Source organism: Mustela putorius, unplaced genomic scaffold, assembly GCF_011764305.1.
Source record: "Mustela putorius furo isolate JIRA1106 unplaced genomic scaffold, ASM1176430v1.1 tig00003845_pilon_pilon_pilon, whole genome shotgun sequence".
Lineage (NCBI taxonomy): Eukaryota > Metazoa > Chordata > Mammalia > Carnivora > Mustelidae > Mustela > Mustela putorius.
This window is the reverse complement of record NW_025421998.1, coordinates 37,656,586-37,671,827: the sequence shown is the minus strand read 5'-3', so window position 1 is coordinate 37,671,827 and position 15,242 is coordinate 37,656,586. Positions and strand designations below refer to the sequence as shown.

Below are 15,242 nucleotides of genomic sequence, written 5' to 3'. Positions count from 1 at the left end.
GAGGAGGGGGGCGCCAAATCCCAGCGTGCTCCGCGGGCTAGGGGGGCGGAGGGGAGCGGGGGCGGAGGGGGGATGGGGGATGGGGGGGGTGGGGGCGATGGCCACGCTACACTGGCCCGCCGCTAGAGGGAGTACGGGATTAAGGAGGGGGTGCAGGATGCTGATGCTGAACTGGCCAAGCTGGGAGGAAAGAAGAAAGGGAGGGGAGGGGAGAATCGAGGACGGCCGGCCTAGCCAGGCCAAGAATGCAATTGCCCCGGTGGTGGGAGCTGGGAGACCCTTGTGCTTGGACGGGACAGGGTCGGGGGACACGCAGGATGAGCCCCGCGACCACTGGCACCTTCTTGCTGACAGGTTAGTGGCCCGCGCGCGACGGGAGGTCCTGGGGCCAACAGGCCGCCGCCTCCCCATCCCCCGCCCGGGTTTTGGGTATCTGGGCGCATTCTCTGGGTGTCAGCCCCCCTTGCTGCCCCTGTCCCCAGTACACCCCTCTTCCAGGACACCCCGTACCCCAATTCTCGGACCCTGTGAGTCCCTTTCCAGGCTTGACCCCTGGCCTTTTCTTTTTCTCTGCGCCCCCGCGGGCCCCTCCCTGCCCAGAGCGCGCAGAAATTCCATCTCCAATTTCCATTCCTACCCGAACCCCCCAATTCCCAGCCCTGGTGATGGACCTCTCCCCATCCCTGCAGCAAAGACTTGGGGGTTGTCGCCCATTTTTCTGGGGGTCGTTACCACATGAAGGGGGCACTGCGGCCCGGAGACAAGCCATAGGAAATGGGTGTCAAGCCGCGTCCCTTTCCACGCAAACACATCCTTTTCTTTCCTTTCCTTGAATCCGATCGGGAGAGAAAACAAAAGTGTGCGTTTGAAACACTTAATTCCCCCTCTTCCTAAGAGCATTTCTCGGCGGCGGAGATCTCGTTTTTCTTAGGGTTTATGGAGCTGGGAAGCAGAATCGTGAAATGCTGGGAGCTAAACAGGGCGTTCAGGTCAGGGTTAACCCCGGCTTGGGGCCAGAGTCGCTGCAAACAACACCGTTTGCCCCACCAACTGCACTATTTTGAAAAGCTAAAACAATTAAAAACAGCTGTGGGTGCCTCCAGTGTGCTTGGAGGCTCCGGAGCTCCCAGCTATGGCCTTTTGGTGGTGATTACAAGGTTTACACAGAGACCTAGTTCTCCTTGCAACGTTACATTTTTCTAAATCTTGTAGAGAGAATGAATGCGTTTAGTCACGGTAACCGCATGCTTAATCCTTTCAAGCGTATTGCCGAATTCGGCCACAAATGTTTGTGTGTATTTATGCATATAAACATACATATTTTACCTTAGATAAAATTGCAGTGAGTTACAAGCCTTTAAAATACTGATGAAGAAAGATGCCTTAAAAAAAAATAAAAGCCATAACGAGGATTTTCACTTAAGTGCCTTAAAGTGTTAGGTTCTGAGAAAAAGGACAATTTGTTGATGATCTTAGAAAAAGAAGTTTAGTGAAAAGGGAAAACCAATTGTTTACAGCTGAGTGAGGTTCCTGAAATACGGATGAGACACATTTGTATTCCAAGGCTAAAACTGAGCATATTTTAGTAACATTGCTACAGATTGTTTATACGTATGGGAGAATTAAGAATTTGGCCCATTGTAGATGATGCTGGTAGGGTGTCAGGAATTGCACGTGAAGCTGGCTTTTCTAGGAATAAACAAAACTGGAGCACATTTACTGAGATTTTACTTTTTATCAGAAATGAGATGTTGACCATCGGATATATGAAAGAATGAATGAAGTGAAGATTTCCAACAATGAAAGATATTTTTCTAGGAAGTTGGGGTGAGCACAATTATACTTTCTAGAAGTGCCTTTTGCTCTTAAGATGTTCATCCTTTCCTGCAAGTTAAAATAATTTGGGGATTCTTATGTTTGCCAGAGTGCCTTTCTCCTGACCACCAAACTGTCAACCCCTTAGACTTTTTTTTTCCAGTCCAGAAAAGTTATTTTACCTAATTGTTAACTGATAAGATATACTTTTTCTAAAAAGTGAGAGTAAAAACCAGTATAGATGGTAGGGAAAAGGAAGGTTTAAAAATCTATCCCAAGACACTTAAAGTTTAAACCACTTTGAACCAATTTAAATTTTTTATTTCAAACTGTTAACCAGAATTTTTTTTATATAAAAACAGCTTTAGTATTATTTTTATCATACTGAATTCCTACTCACTATGCAAAATTCAGGAGAAAAGAACTTCAGAAAACTGGGGAAAAAGCAAGAAAATCAAGATCACCTGTAACCCCCTCATCCTGAGTTAACCTTTGTAAACATTATAGTTTACTTTTTCAGACTTTCTTTATGAATGCTTACGTATCAAAATAATATATATTCTTCATAGAGCTGCATGTGTATGATTTTTAAAAATTAAAAATGAGATTAAATTAATTTTTCAAATTAATTTTTTTCCAAAGAGAGCTGTCAAATAACATTATATTTGCCAAGGTTTTTTTAAAAAAAGGAAATAATATTAATTACTTTTTCTAATTAAAATTTTAAATGAACAACATTGGTACATAAATATTTAAAACTAGAGAACTGAGAATTTCCCCTGACTTCACTATTCTAACATACACAATTATCATTTTGGTGTATTTCCTTGTATTTTTATTTCTCAACATATAAAATAATTTTTACTTTATTTAAAAACAGAATTTGCTAAGAAAAAATATCGATAGGTAAGTAATTATGATGAAACTTAAAATCTGAAACAAGACAATATTAAAAACAAACAAAAAATCGACTATGATAGGCAAATACTTTAGATAATATTTGTGTTAGCTAACAAAACAACATTAACTATCCCCCCATTAATAGACAAGAATTTTAAACACTTTTTTTGACATTTAGTATCCTAAGTGAATTTTGGATTTTTTCAGATATTTCCAAGTGTTGACTGTTTCTTATCCATTTTGCACAAGATTGCATGTAAAGCAAAGAAGGGTGTTAATAAGCATATTTATTTTATCAGATAACTGGGCATTGTATTTGGACAGTTGAAAACATTTTTATGAGCATTTGCTGTGGATCTATGAAGCTGTTGATTTACCACCTGTATTTAACTTCTTATGTAGTGGGAAAAGTGTATTTCAAAAGAAAGTAGAATTTTCCCTTGTCAAGTAGTAACTAGACTTTCTACTTGGACTTTTACCTATTTTATGACAATTTGCCATGTTAAATGTGATACTCTTGACTTACCTCAGGTATTCAGCCTAATTTCTAGGGTGGTAGGAAAATTGTATTTCAAAACAAAGTGGAATTTTCACTTGTCAAATAATAACTAGACTTTCTAGTTGGACATTTAATCTCTTTTAAATGAAAATTTGCTATGGACCTATGAACCTGCTGATTTTCTACATGCATTTGACTTAACTTTTAGCATGGTAGGGAAATTTATTTCTAAGCAAAGTAACATTTTCAGTTGTCAGTATTAGCTAGACTTAGTATTTGGTTATTTTATCACTATTATAAGAGTTGCCATCAATCTAAAAGCTGTTGGTTTACCTGGTGTATTTAGCTTAGCTTCTAGGACAATGGACAAAATGTATTTTTAAGCAAATTGGAATTTTCACTAGTCTTTCTCTCAAACATTAAAAAGAGCGATAGACAGGACCAGAGAGAACTAGCGAGAGACCTCAAAGAGATAAAGATAACTGTAGTTCAGATTCTAACACGGGTTTCCTACTGATGAAAACCATGCTCTAAACAAAATGCTGAATCAGTGAAGAAACCCCACATGTTAAAAAACTCTCCATCAAATTTCAGATTGTTTGAGGGTTCCAGTAAGGGCAGGATTTATAGATCCTATTTTCTCCTAAATAACCCGCCACTTTGTTTCTTTTTCTCTTTTACTAACTGTAGCACACACTCACTCTTTCTGACTCCTTTTCTTGAACCTTACCCTTGCCTCAGCTCTAAACATCAGAGTGCAAATCCTATTGCTGATCTTATTTCTTGCTCTTATTGCAAAATAAGGATTCCAGGTGAATAGATGATATGAGTTTATGTGTCCGCTAGAAATTCTCGAGATGGAGCTGTGGTTTAGTCCAAAGCTTCATAGAATTGTTAACATGATGGCTTTTTTCCCCTTTTCATCCTATTGAACTTCCCCAGCAGAGATAGAGAGACAGACATAACAGACATATAGACAGTCATGAACAGACTCTCTCTCTTTCACACACACACACACACACTCAAGCTTTTTCTAAACTTCAGAATACTGTTCTCTAGTCTGCTGTCTTCCTGATTTCCAGAAATGTTAGCCAAAAACAGGAATGCAAAATTCAAAAAAAGAAGCTGGTGTTCCTAAGGATCAACAAGTCTTTTTAAATGAACATTTTTTGATCGGGGTTTTTAGTTGGTAGGATCAGATGGAGTCTCAATGCTCTTAAAGCTGTTTAATATGATCTGCCTCCAAACAACATTCTCTCTAAGCAGAATTCCTAGTGTCTTCAATTTTTAAACAATGTAACTGTAGTAAAGACAGTATTGAATAAAAAACAGTCTCCACAGTCTGACGCTAGAACAGACATTTCCACTGATGCTCCTTTCTTTCTAGTCTTTGTTCTGTGTGCATATGTATTTTTCAAAGACTATAATTTTAATATGTGTAGCTTTGTACACTTTGTTTTGAAACATAAGTGCATCTTGCTTTCAGCAAAGCATTTGTTAAGGCTTTAGATGCTCTTATGCGAGATGGTGTGTAGACTAGCCGGATTGCTTTGTGAGTATGAGACAGGCTAAGCTAAGCACCCACCAGGTGTGTGGGTTACTGGGTTGGGGTCCAAGAGTGGTCCCCGGGGAAAGATCCAAGCCTTTGCCCTGGGTCTTCTCTTTTTCAGTGAATTTTATGAATGATTTTGAGGAAGATTTAAGAGGCTTGCATTAAAATCCAGGGATGACTTGCAAAGGGGTAACTGTGATAAGTAGATAACAGAATTTAGAGTTAATATTACTTAAACAGGCTGCTGTGCCATGCAAAAGATGTTTTATAGCAGTAAATACATCATAATTCATTGGTATATAAGGAAGGAGGTGACTTAATGTGGTGGCAGTTTTTCAGGGAAAAGAAGGTTAATATGAACCAGCGGCTTGATGTGTCTGTGAAAAAGAAAAAAAATCAAATTCAGATTCTGAGAATAGTATAGTGTCCATATGTCACAAAAATTAATAGTACCCCCCTCTAATTAACCACATCTGTAGTATTGTGTCCATTTCTGGCTGTCACATTTAAAGAGAGACGTTGACAAATTAGACAACTTCCAGAACAGTCCGTGGGGATGGTGAGGGGTCTGGCAATCCTGTCACAGGAGGTATCCTCAAAGGGTCTGGAAATGTTTAGCTTGAAGACTAAAGTAGACATAAACTCTCTTCTGTTGGTTTCGGAAAGCAGAACTAGCTCCAGTGGGTGAAAGGTAGAGACGGATTTCAATTCCAGACCTTTCTAACAGTTAGTGCAGCTCAGCAAGGGAATCAACCTAATACTTTTACATGGTCTGTTCTTTCAAAATATCAAAAATATTAACCTTTATTGCAATTAATGTTTAATCTGAAGGCTGTGATAACATTTTCATGTAGGGCAGCAAAGAAGCTTGTGATGGAAACATTTCATTTGTTTCTGATAAACTGTCTAAAAAGAAGAGCCCTATGTATTGCAAGTTGATCTCTTGCAACTTGAAAGTAGCTGTAATGGGGCAATTTAACACATTCCTTCCTACCCTCTTATTCTGTTTCAAACATGAATATCTATCAGAGAAGAGAATTAAAGGGCTTTTGGCTCTGTTTTGGCTCCCCCCATCCCCCTTCCTGCAGAGTGTCCCGGGCCTTAACTTGTTTCCCATAGTTCTTCCTTTCCTGATGTTTCTCGCTGGCTGGGAACAGGCTTCCCGGGCAGTGGCTGCCCAATGCTGGGGCACCCAGGGTTAAGGGGGAGCAGCCGCTGCTGGCTGCTGGTGCAGGACAGCTAAGCCCTTGGCCGCTGGATCCTCTTACCCTGGGGGAAACAGGGGGCAGTTTTCACCCCTCTTCTATGTCCTTGACATACTTGGTTATAATTTTTAGCTTTTCAGTTGAAGATAAAACCTTTCAATCAAAAGTAGTTTCCGACCCTGTGTTCTTTTAACTTCTCTCCATTTCAGGTTAGCCTGGATTCTGACGATCCCAGGGGCACATTCTTTGTGTCTCAAACATGTTTTGTGGCAGATTTTCTTTCTCCTCCATCCACCTATTGATTGTTTATTTTGATTACTATATCTAACTTTGGAAACTTGATTGCTCAAAATTAATCTGTAGAGTGTGCAGCAGAGGACCCCATTTCTGAGGAGTGATAACCTGTAACACCATCTGACTCCACAGAAACTCATTTTATGTCCTGGAGCCTTGGAGTGGGGTACGGAGGGGAACTCAGATGAGAGATGTGAAGAAAGAAGAAAATATTCTTCAGGCATCTTTTTTCCCCCAACTTTTTCCCTACTTCTTTTACTCCTGCCTCCCCCCGCCACAATGTTCTCACTCAGATTGTTAGGTCAGGGATATGGTCACTCTAGCTCTGACTGTGTAAAGTATATTTTTCATGTTGAACAAGTTTCTCCTTATTATCTCTCTCTCTTATAAAAGTGCCATGCACTTTTGTGGGATTGTAATAATGCACAGGGCAACTTGTAATGGCTCGCTTCCCAGTTGTTGAAGATGCCACAGGCGTTCCTGCGCTGAGCTCATATTTCCAAGAGAGAAATGCTCAAAGATGAGCTTCTGGCTTGTCACCGCTCGTTCACCTGATCCACAGGCAGCTAGTTGTGATTCCTTGAATGCAATGCTTGCTCCTGCTCCTGGGAAGTAAATAACCCTCAGTGGTAAATTTTAAAACTTAAAAAAAGTTTTAAATAGGTTGTCTCAAAACATAAGTTGCTGTCGTGATTACTAATGTTATATTCTTGAAAAAAAATAAATAAATAATGTGGGTAAAGCTAAAGTGCTATTGTCTTCCAGAGTCACTTTGGTAGAAATTTTATTTTTTGGATCTTCCTTCATCTAAGAATTTTTATGCAATATTTACGCAATAGTGGTTTCAATGTGTTTTATTACGTACAAAGCACTTATCTTTAGCACGTCTCACTTTCTACTTAATTGCCTTGGACTAATCAGATTTTTTAGAATAGATCTTCGGCATTTTGTACCCCGGGAATTGCCACGGCATCTGTTGTGACATGGAAGGCAGACTTTTTCTTTTCTGACAAATGAAGCTGCTCATTTCAAAAAAGCTTGGGAGTTAGGCAGCTCTGGTGTAAATTCTTTCCCATTCTTTAATGTTTCACTCATTCATCTGGTCACCATTTTGATTATTATGGAGATTTGGGGTTTATTGCGAATTTGAAAGAAGAGATCACAGTTAATTTTCCTATAGTAGTGAGAGTGAAATATTTTAGTTTCCGGTTTCTTCAGCGATAGGCATAGATGTTAAGTTATTCTTTTACCTTGGAATGCAGATGAAAAGAAAAAATTAGCCGCAAAGGTCTTTTTGTTGTTGTTTTTGTTTTTCCTCTTTAGCAAATTGGTGATTCTTGTTATGCGGTAAAATGACACTGGTTTTTCTCTTCTATGAAATAGCTCCTCAGTGTAACACCTTTAACATTTTCCATGTTCTATAGCTATAGAGTTGATTCTCATCAAAGGCCAGTACTGCAGAAGTGGAAACAGAACAGATTGCTACGTGTGCTTATCAAAATTTGAAATGTATGCCCTTTTTTTGTCTAGCCGGTTCCCTTCTAGGAGTTTAGCTTACAGATAGACTTGTGAAAGTGCTCAGAAGTAGAAGTATAAGGATGTTTCATGGAGCATTGATAGCCGTAATGAAAACTTAGAAAACGTAGTAGTCATCTTTACTAAATATTCTTTGATTTATTTATTTCCTGGATGTCAACCTGTTTTGAGACTCCGTGTTGGGTGCTGGGGATTGTATGGTCCCAGCCGTTATGAAACTTTTACACTACAGGGGTTGACAAAGATTAATTAAATAATTACACACATAAATGTGCCCTTAGAGCTATAGTAAGTGCTACTGACACTACTAGGATTTCTAAGGAGAGGATCTGGCCGGGCAGGGGGATTAAGGAAGGTATCTCTGAGGATGTACTGAGATCTGAAGCATGAGTAAATGTTAGTGAGGTGAAGAGGAAAGGTGTATTTGAGATTTGAGGTAAAAGGAAGTGCTCTGTAGAGGCCCTGGGGCAGGTTCACTGGGCAAATAGAAGGTGCTGGAAGAAGTCCAGTGAAGTTGGAGCAGAGAGAGAAGAGGGAAGCCATGTGAGAGGAGGTGAGATAGGAGGTCAGGTATCGAATTTTGCTGGACCTGTTAGACCACCTTAAAGAGTGTTATCTGTATCCTAAAACCTCTGTTCTTCTTCGGAGGGGTTTTAAGCGGTACAAGATCAGATTTGCATTTCAAAAAGAGCATTTTGGCCGCTTTGTGAAGAAGAGGTTGGAGGGGTCAGAACTGCTTGCGCACACTATATCCAAGGCTACTTTTGTAATCCCCCCATGGACATGAAGCCCTCCTGAGCAGGGACAGTGCCGGGGAGATGAAGCGCGGAGGGACTTTCTGAGGAGTGAATAGCAACAGGAGTGGGTTGTGGACGGAATTCGCCTTTGCCGTGGAGATTGGCAGGAGGAGATGTCAAGGATGATTTCTAGATTTCTGTCATGTTCAGGAGGATGAATGGGGGTACCATTCAGGGCAGGAGGAATGCCGGAAGAGGCCCAGACTTTAAGGGAAAGAAAGATCAGGAATCCTCCTGGGGACAGGCTGAGTTTGAAGTGCCGAGAAGGAAATTATGCTTGAGCAATGCAACCTTCAAATGTGATATCATGTAAACAAGCCCAACATAGATGCTAAGGGGAAAAAGTGTGATCATGTTATGTTAAAAAAAAAAAAAAAAAGCACAGTGTGTGTGTATGGGTATGTGCACAGACATTTGTCTGCCTATGCACACACATGGAAAGACGCAAAGTGGCTCCCCTGGGCATTGGAGGGGGGGGCCCAGATAGATAAGAAAGGATCTTCATGTTTTATACCCTCCTGGTTATACTATTCAAATGCGCTGCAATGAGGATATAGGGCCTCTATAATAAAAATAAAAAATAAAAAAAAGGAATGACAGCTCCAATGAACAACCGATGTGAGAGTATTTCTCTTTCAGAGTTTTCTTAATTGGAGAAACCTTGCAAGGATTTTTTTTTTTTTTTTTTTTTTTTTTTTTTTTGAACAGAATTCTTCCGAATGTTTAACTTCCCTAACTCAGTAGTGGCTCTTACACTCTGCCTTTTAATCCTTTTCCACTAGATTGCACTATTACACTAAATTTCACATCGTCTATGTACTATTTTGTATTCTGCCTTTTGCTAATTTTATTAATTTCAAAATAGTCCAACATTTTGCAGATCAGGACATTAAATTATAATGGTGCGTATACCTACTGCATATATCAGGGATCTCTTTTGTTAAGGGTCCCACGGGTGCTCCTTATTCATCCAACATTGCTGAGATGGAACGTAGATAGTACCGTTTCCTGGCTGTGGAAACACAGTATACGTTTTGCTCGGGCTCTTTGAGCAAAGGAACAAAGCTACCGAGAGAAGAGGATCACCATTCCTTCTCCTTTAGCTATTCTATCAAATCAACACTTTTTCTTTTATTGGACATTGAACCGCCCCCCCCCATTTTGAAATGTATGATGCAAAGCTGAATCTTGTCTCCATGCAGTTTTTGCTTCTGTTGCACCATTTCCTCGGGAAAAATTCCTAAGAGTTTATGAGAGTCAGAGATAGCACATATCAATATGACTCGCTTCTTTCTGCATCTGGCTTTCCTCAAAAGGATTACGCTGCAGCTCTCACCCGGCATGCCTGGCCAGTGCCATCCTCTTAGTCCTCCATGAGGCCGCGTGGACCGGGGGGTATTTGCAGCCCCTGGGCTGTTGCCCCTGCTCATTAGCAGCCTCTGGCATTTACTCCACTCAGCTATAGAAATATTATCATTTCTCATGTGTCTTAATGACTGTGAAAACAAAAAAGGGAGTACTAACGTCTTTCATGCCAACTGTAGTCACTACAGTTATTTTTTTTTTCATTTAACCTTTCTACTTCAAGAAATCACATCTAAAGGAATCTAAAGTTTCCTTCATATTAGTTACAGATTAAATGTAATAAGAACTCACATTTTTTTGAGAACATCATCATGTGCAAAGCATTCTTCTGAAGGTTTTAACTGTATTGTCTTGTTTAGTAACTCGTAAAATGTCTCTATGAAGCAAGGCACAAGACTGTCCCTGCCAGATAAGAAAACTGAGGTACAGAGACATTGCATAACAGTGGATAAAAACAGGGATTTCAACCCAGACACTCTGTCTTCAGACACTCTGATAGAAAATACTATCTTTCTGTATTCCGACTTCATTTCACTCTGAAGTCTAATATCTTACCAAGCTTGTGCTAAAATGATAGAATTCTAATAATTTTCAAATGTGTTTAATAATTCCTGATATTTTGCCCTGCTGGAACTCTAATGTTTCAACAAAGTTTGAAGGCTTCTTATTTTGGCATTCTTGGGTTTAAAATCCCGCTGTTAACATTTCTCTTAGCAGTATCTTTTCCTGAGGTTGGCATAGGCAGTCCTTCTCATCAAAGCTTTCTCCCCCTATAGTTTCCAACTTTTTAGATTTCCTATTTTAATGAAGTGTGTGTGTGTATGTGTGTGTAAATGCATTCATGCATATAATGGATGGAATTAATTTTTATGGGCATTACCTCCTTCCAGATATTTCTAATCTACAGTCAGGGGAAACTCACTTTTTCTAGAAAGAAAACTAAGTTGAAAATGACCTACTAGGAATAACAATATTTCAAATTACATTTAAAAATATGTAGTTTATCCATTGTTTTCCCATTTAACCATTTAGGGTTAGTACTGAAGAGTAGATGACATGGACTTTGCAGTAAGCCAAGAAATGTGTTCAAAATCCAACTGTGCCACTTAGTAAACACATGACCTGGGGTAAGTTCCTTAATTTCCCAAGACTTCTTGTCCTCATGGCAAAATAGAACTAATAATACCTTCTTCACATAGGTGATAATGTAAGGATTGAATCAGTTCATATGTATAAAACTCTGAGTCTATGCTTCACACCTAGCATTCAAACAATGGTCGCTAACAATAATGTCAAAGGCTATTTTTTTTAAGAGAAAGAAGATTTCTTAATGTAAGAGACAACTGAAAAAGTATTAAGGATGGTTTCAGAAAGGAAGAGGGCAAGGAGGCAACATAGCGATATGGGGAATGTTGAGCAAAGCGGAGAGATGTTGGGGACGTGAGCTGTATATCCACTTTATGAAAACAAAGTCCGTGTCCCCTTCAAGTGAAATATGAAAAGAGACAGATGAGACAGTGGACAGAGAATGAGGTGACAGCTCAGTTCTAAGGTGAGTGCGTTAATCAGGTTAGATTTCATTTGGCATTTCCTGCTGTTTACTTGGACAGTGATGTCGGAGTAAGTTATTATTTATTATTTCTTTCCTTTGACATTCTGATTAGCTCATCAGCAATCAGTCACCATTCAGAGCTCTTCAGTTGCTTTTATTAAATAACAATACCCTCCTCCCCAAGTCTGCAAATTATTCAGGTTTGGGAAAGAGTAATGTCTCTTCAGAGAGTGCTCACCCCAGGCCAGATGAAATGTCGTCAGTCATGTTGCTACAAGACTCAGAATAAATCATGGAATCTTATGACAAACTTTAAGTATTGTATGGTTTCTAGGGAATTTTAAGGGCATGCCAGCCACCTTTGGATTAATTCAGGCTTTGATGATTTTTGAGAGGGAGTGTTGAGCAATTGGTTAAATTGTATATGCCAGTTAATTGTGTGAATGTCTTCTTAGCTTGGGCTGTGTAAACGCAGTATGTATGTTATTCTTTGCTTTTTCTGTTGGTGAATTAGAGCAAAACTCACATCCAGGTACAACTGCAGCAGAGATTACCATGAACTCAGTGAGCACAGTGGAGTTTCTTTCAAGATTTCTGGGGATGGTCTATTATCTTTGGAAAGAGTCCAAGAACCAGTCTATACACGTTGAAATTTTTTTGCACATTAGATTTAATCTTGAAAAGTTATGTATAGGGCAAATATTTTTTAAATTGAGTTACATTTTCCCATGCTAACCAAGGAAATCTGTTCTCACAGAAAAAGACAGACTCTGGTCCTTTTCTAACAAAAATCAAACTTTGAAATCGTAACATTTTTCAGTGAGTATCTGCATTTGTCATTGCACAGATTATAGTAATTCTCTATACGAGAAGGTAGTGGAGTGGATCCATGATCTTGAACACACAATTAAAAACAAATAGTTATTTCCATGTTACTGAGATTCTTCCCCTGAGGTGCGGGACTTTGAATGTTTAAGCAGACGCGCCATCCATGATGTTGTGTCTTGTCTTTAGTGACATTGTTTGGTGAATAGAGTCATAAAAAAATTGTCTTTTCTTTTTTTTTAGATTTATTGGACTGCAGTCTTCTGTGGTCAGTGGAGAACTTTAGATGGATCACTATGGACTTTAAAAAAAAAAAAAAAGAATAATCTCAAAGCAAAGCTGGCCTTAAAGTAGAGCAGTATCAGTGGGATGTCTTATCCTGCTTCCATTTTTTAATTATTGAGAAACCAATCAGATTTGTCTTTTGAATCCTGTAAAAGCCAACTGGACTATCCTTATAGAGGACCTGGAAATTATGAGTGATGATATGCTGGCTCACCTGGCAAGGACGTCACAGAGGGTTAGACAAAAATATTTCACAGACTTGTTATCCTCGTAAATTCTTTAAATCGTCCATAAAGTACAATATGTATAGTTTTGTGTATATAACTCTGAACACCGATTCTTCTGCATATGCAGTCTGAGAGCCACTGGGCTAGAATAAAGGAGGGAACCAAAGGGGTGCTGTCTGGATACTCAAATCATTCTTTCTTTATGATAACTCCCCAATCCATGGGAGAGTGGGGGGCAGAAGTAGAGAAGGTTTTCAGCTCTAAGGTCAGCCTACATTTGGCACATATGATGTGAGACAGTTGAATATCCTATCTACCTTTGGGTTCTATAGTTATCCTCAGTCTTCTAGCATTCATATTTGTGTATGAGAATTGCCTGATGAAATTGTGTAACCCACGTACCTAAACTCTCCATGGTGGAGTCGTGAATATGTGTTTTTAAAATTTTTTTTGGTGATGAAGTTTTGGAGGGTATGAATATGTATTTTTAGAGAGCGGCCCATGTGATTCTTATGGGATCAGCATGTCACCTTTGGAACCCAGTGATCAAGAGAGCCAGGGAGTGGGTATTTTGCCACGAGAGACTACTATGAACATTTCTGCTCCTACTTTAGCATAAATTATTTAGGAAGTGACAACTGTATTTTTCATCTAGATTTAAAAAGGACATAATTTCAGTTGTTAAGCAAATCAAACTTTTATTAGGTGAATCATCCAGAAGATTGATCTTTTAGTAGATATAAAATTAGTACCCTTAAGTTTACCTATTTTAAAAAATTACACACCCACCAAGTCATTTATTTGCTCCAGGGACTAGAACCTTTGATTTCCACTCACAGTATCACTGAAACGATCACTGAGGTTTTGTTTGCTTGTTTGTTGGTTTTTCATAACTTGGGTTTTGAATTGTATTCCTTCTTTTTAATTTTTAGAAGGGAACTTGGTATTTCTCCTCATTTTGTTAAAGCTCAGAATTTTCTACAAAATTCGGTTTAAAAAAGAATATGCATTTCATCTCTGATTTGCTAAGGGGAGAAGCCCTTTCAACACGAACACTTCCTGTGCCTCTGCCAAATTTGTCTTCACTTGTCCTTACTTACTGAATCAGGAAGTATTTTCTTTGCTTGTATATGCTGGTCTCACCCATTCTGGTTTCTCTTGCATCGCATCTCATCGATTTTGCTCCTTCTCTTTATCCTCTGTCTGTTTCTCTCTCCCTTTGTCTTTTCCTCTGCTTCTGAACAAAATCTGTTTCCCCACCTCACATCACCAGCTCTCTCTGCACCGTGCCGTGTCTCAGTCTATCTAGTGTGTCATCTATTTCTCCCCTACCCCAGCCAGTGTTCTTGAAACATTAACTGTATTTGCTACATTTCCATCTTGACCTTTTGCAGTCTGGCTTCTATTCTTATCCCTTTGTTGGAGCTCCACTTTGAAGGAGACCCCTGTAACTTCTCACTTTACACATCTAGCAGTCTTTTCTAACCTCTCTCATTCTCTTTAACCTTTATGTAGTATGTGAGGGTGCACAGTCCACCCTCCTTGATAGTTCTTCTGGTGACATATGTGACACTTCAGGCTCAGTTGTCCAACCTCTCTGACTGCCTTGTCCCTGATTTCTTTGCTGAATTATCCTCTGTGTTTGCTATATAAATATATTTATTAACATGTTCTTCTGCCTTTGCTGTCCCTCCCATTTTTTTTTTTTAAACATTCCTTCTTACTATATTTCAGCTCCAGAAGCTAGGACCAAACTGTGGGGTGTATCGTGGGGGATTCTGGGACTGAGCTGAACCAAGAGAGAACATACCTGAGATGGCTAGAGGGAGGGAGAATGAGATGGAGACCCAAGGTTATAGTTGGGAAAATGGTACCCAAATCCCATGTCTAAAATGTAAGGATGAAAAATGGGGGAGTAAGCAGTGAGAGTGGTAGTTTGGTTAGTGGGAAATAGGGTAGATGAATGGCTCAAGAATGTGAAGGTGTATGTTCTCCAGATCACTTTGTATGAGAGTGTCTAATACACATTACCTGGGAATATGGTCTGTGTGAAGAATTGTACTGGGGTTTGTCTTCAAACATCATTCCTCTGGGGATGAACATCCAAATCTGTATCTGAAGCTCCAGTAAGTTCTCTTACGTAGCAGAGTTCTGTTTCCATCTTTCTCTTAGATGATTTCACTGGGATATCCAAGTGGTATCCCAAATTTAAAATGGCTCAATTTTATCTTTCTCCTGATACTGACTCCTTTGGGGAGGGATTCCTAATGTATCACTGTTCTGTGTCCCCCTCCTGGATCAAATATTCAAAGTCATCCTTGCTTCTCCTTTTTAAACTAACCTCCATGCAGCAATTTGAAAACTTTGTTAGTACTTCCTCCATGATGTCA

At 39.5% G+C, this 15,242-nt stretch overlaps 1 protein-coding gene across 3 annotated transcripts in view; it reads left to right on the top strand.

Annotated features, from left to right (window-relative positions):
• Window positions 1-143: 143 nt before the first annotated feature.
• Window positions 144-15,242, top strand: part of SGCE (sarcoglycan epsilon) — a 66,271-nt gene continuing 51,172 nt past the window's right edge. The window contains exon 1 of one of the 3 annotated variants that reach the window (XM_004767859.3): window positions 144-354. In XM_004767859.3, the coding sequence (XP_004767916.1) occupies window positions 246-354 (109 nt within the window). In that variant the 5' untranslated portion in view covers window positions 144-245. The remainder of the gene's footprint in view (window positions 355-15,242) is intronic. The other 2 variants (XM_004767858.3, XM_004767860.3) reach the window with 2 other exon arrangements.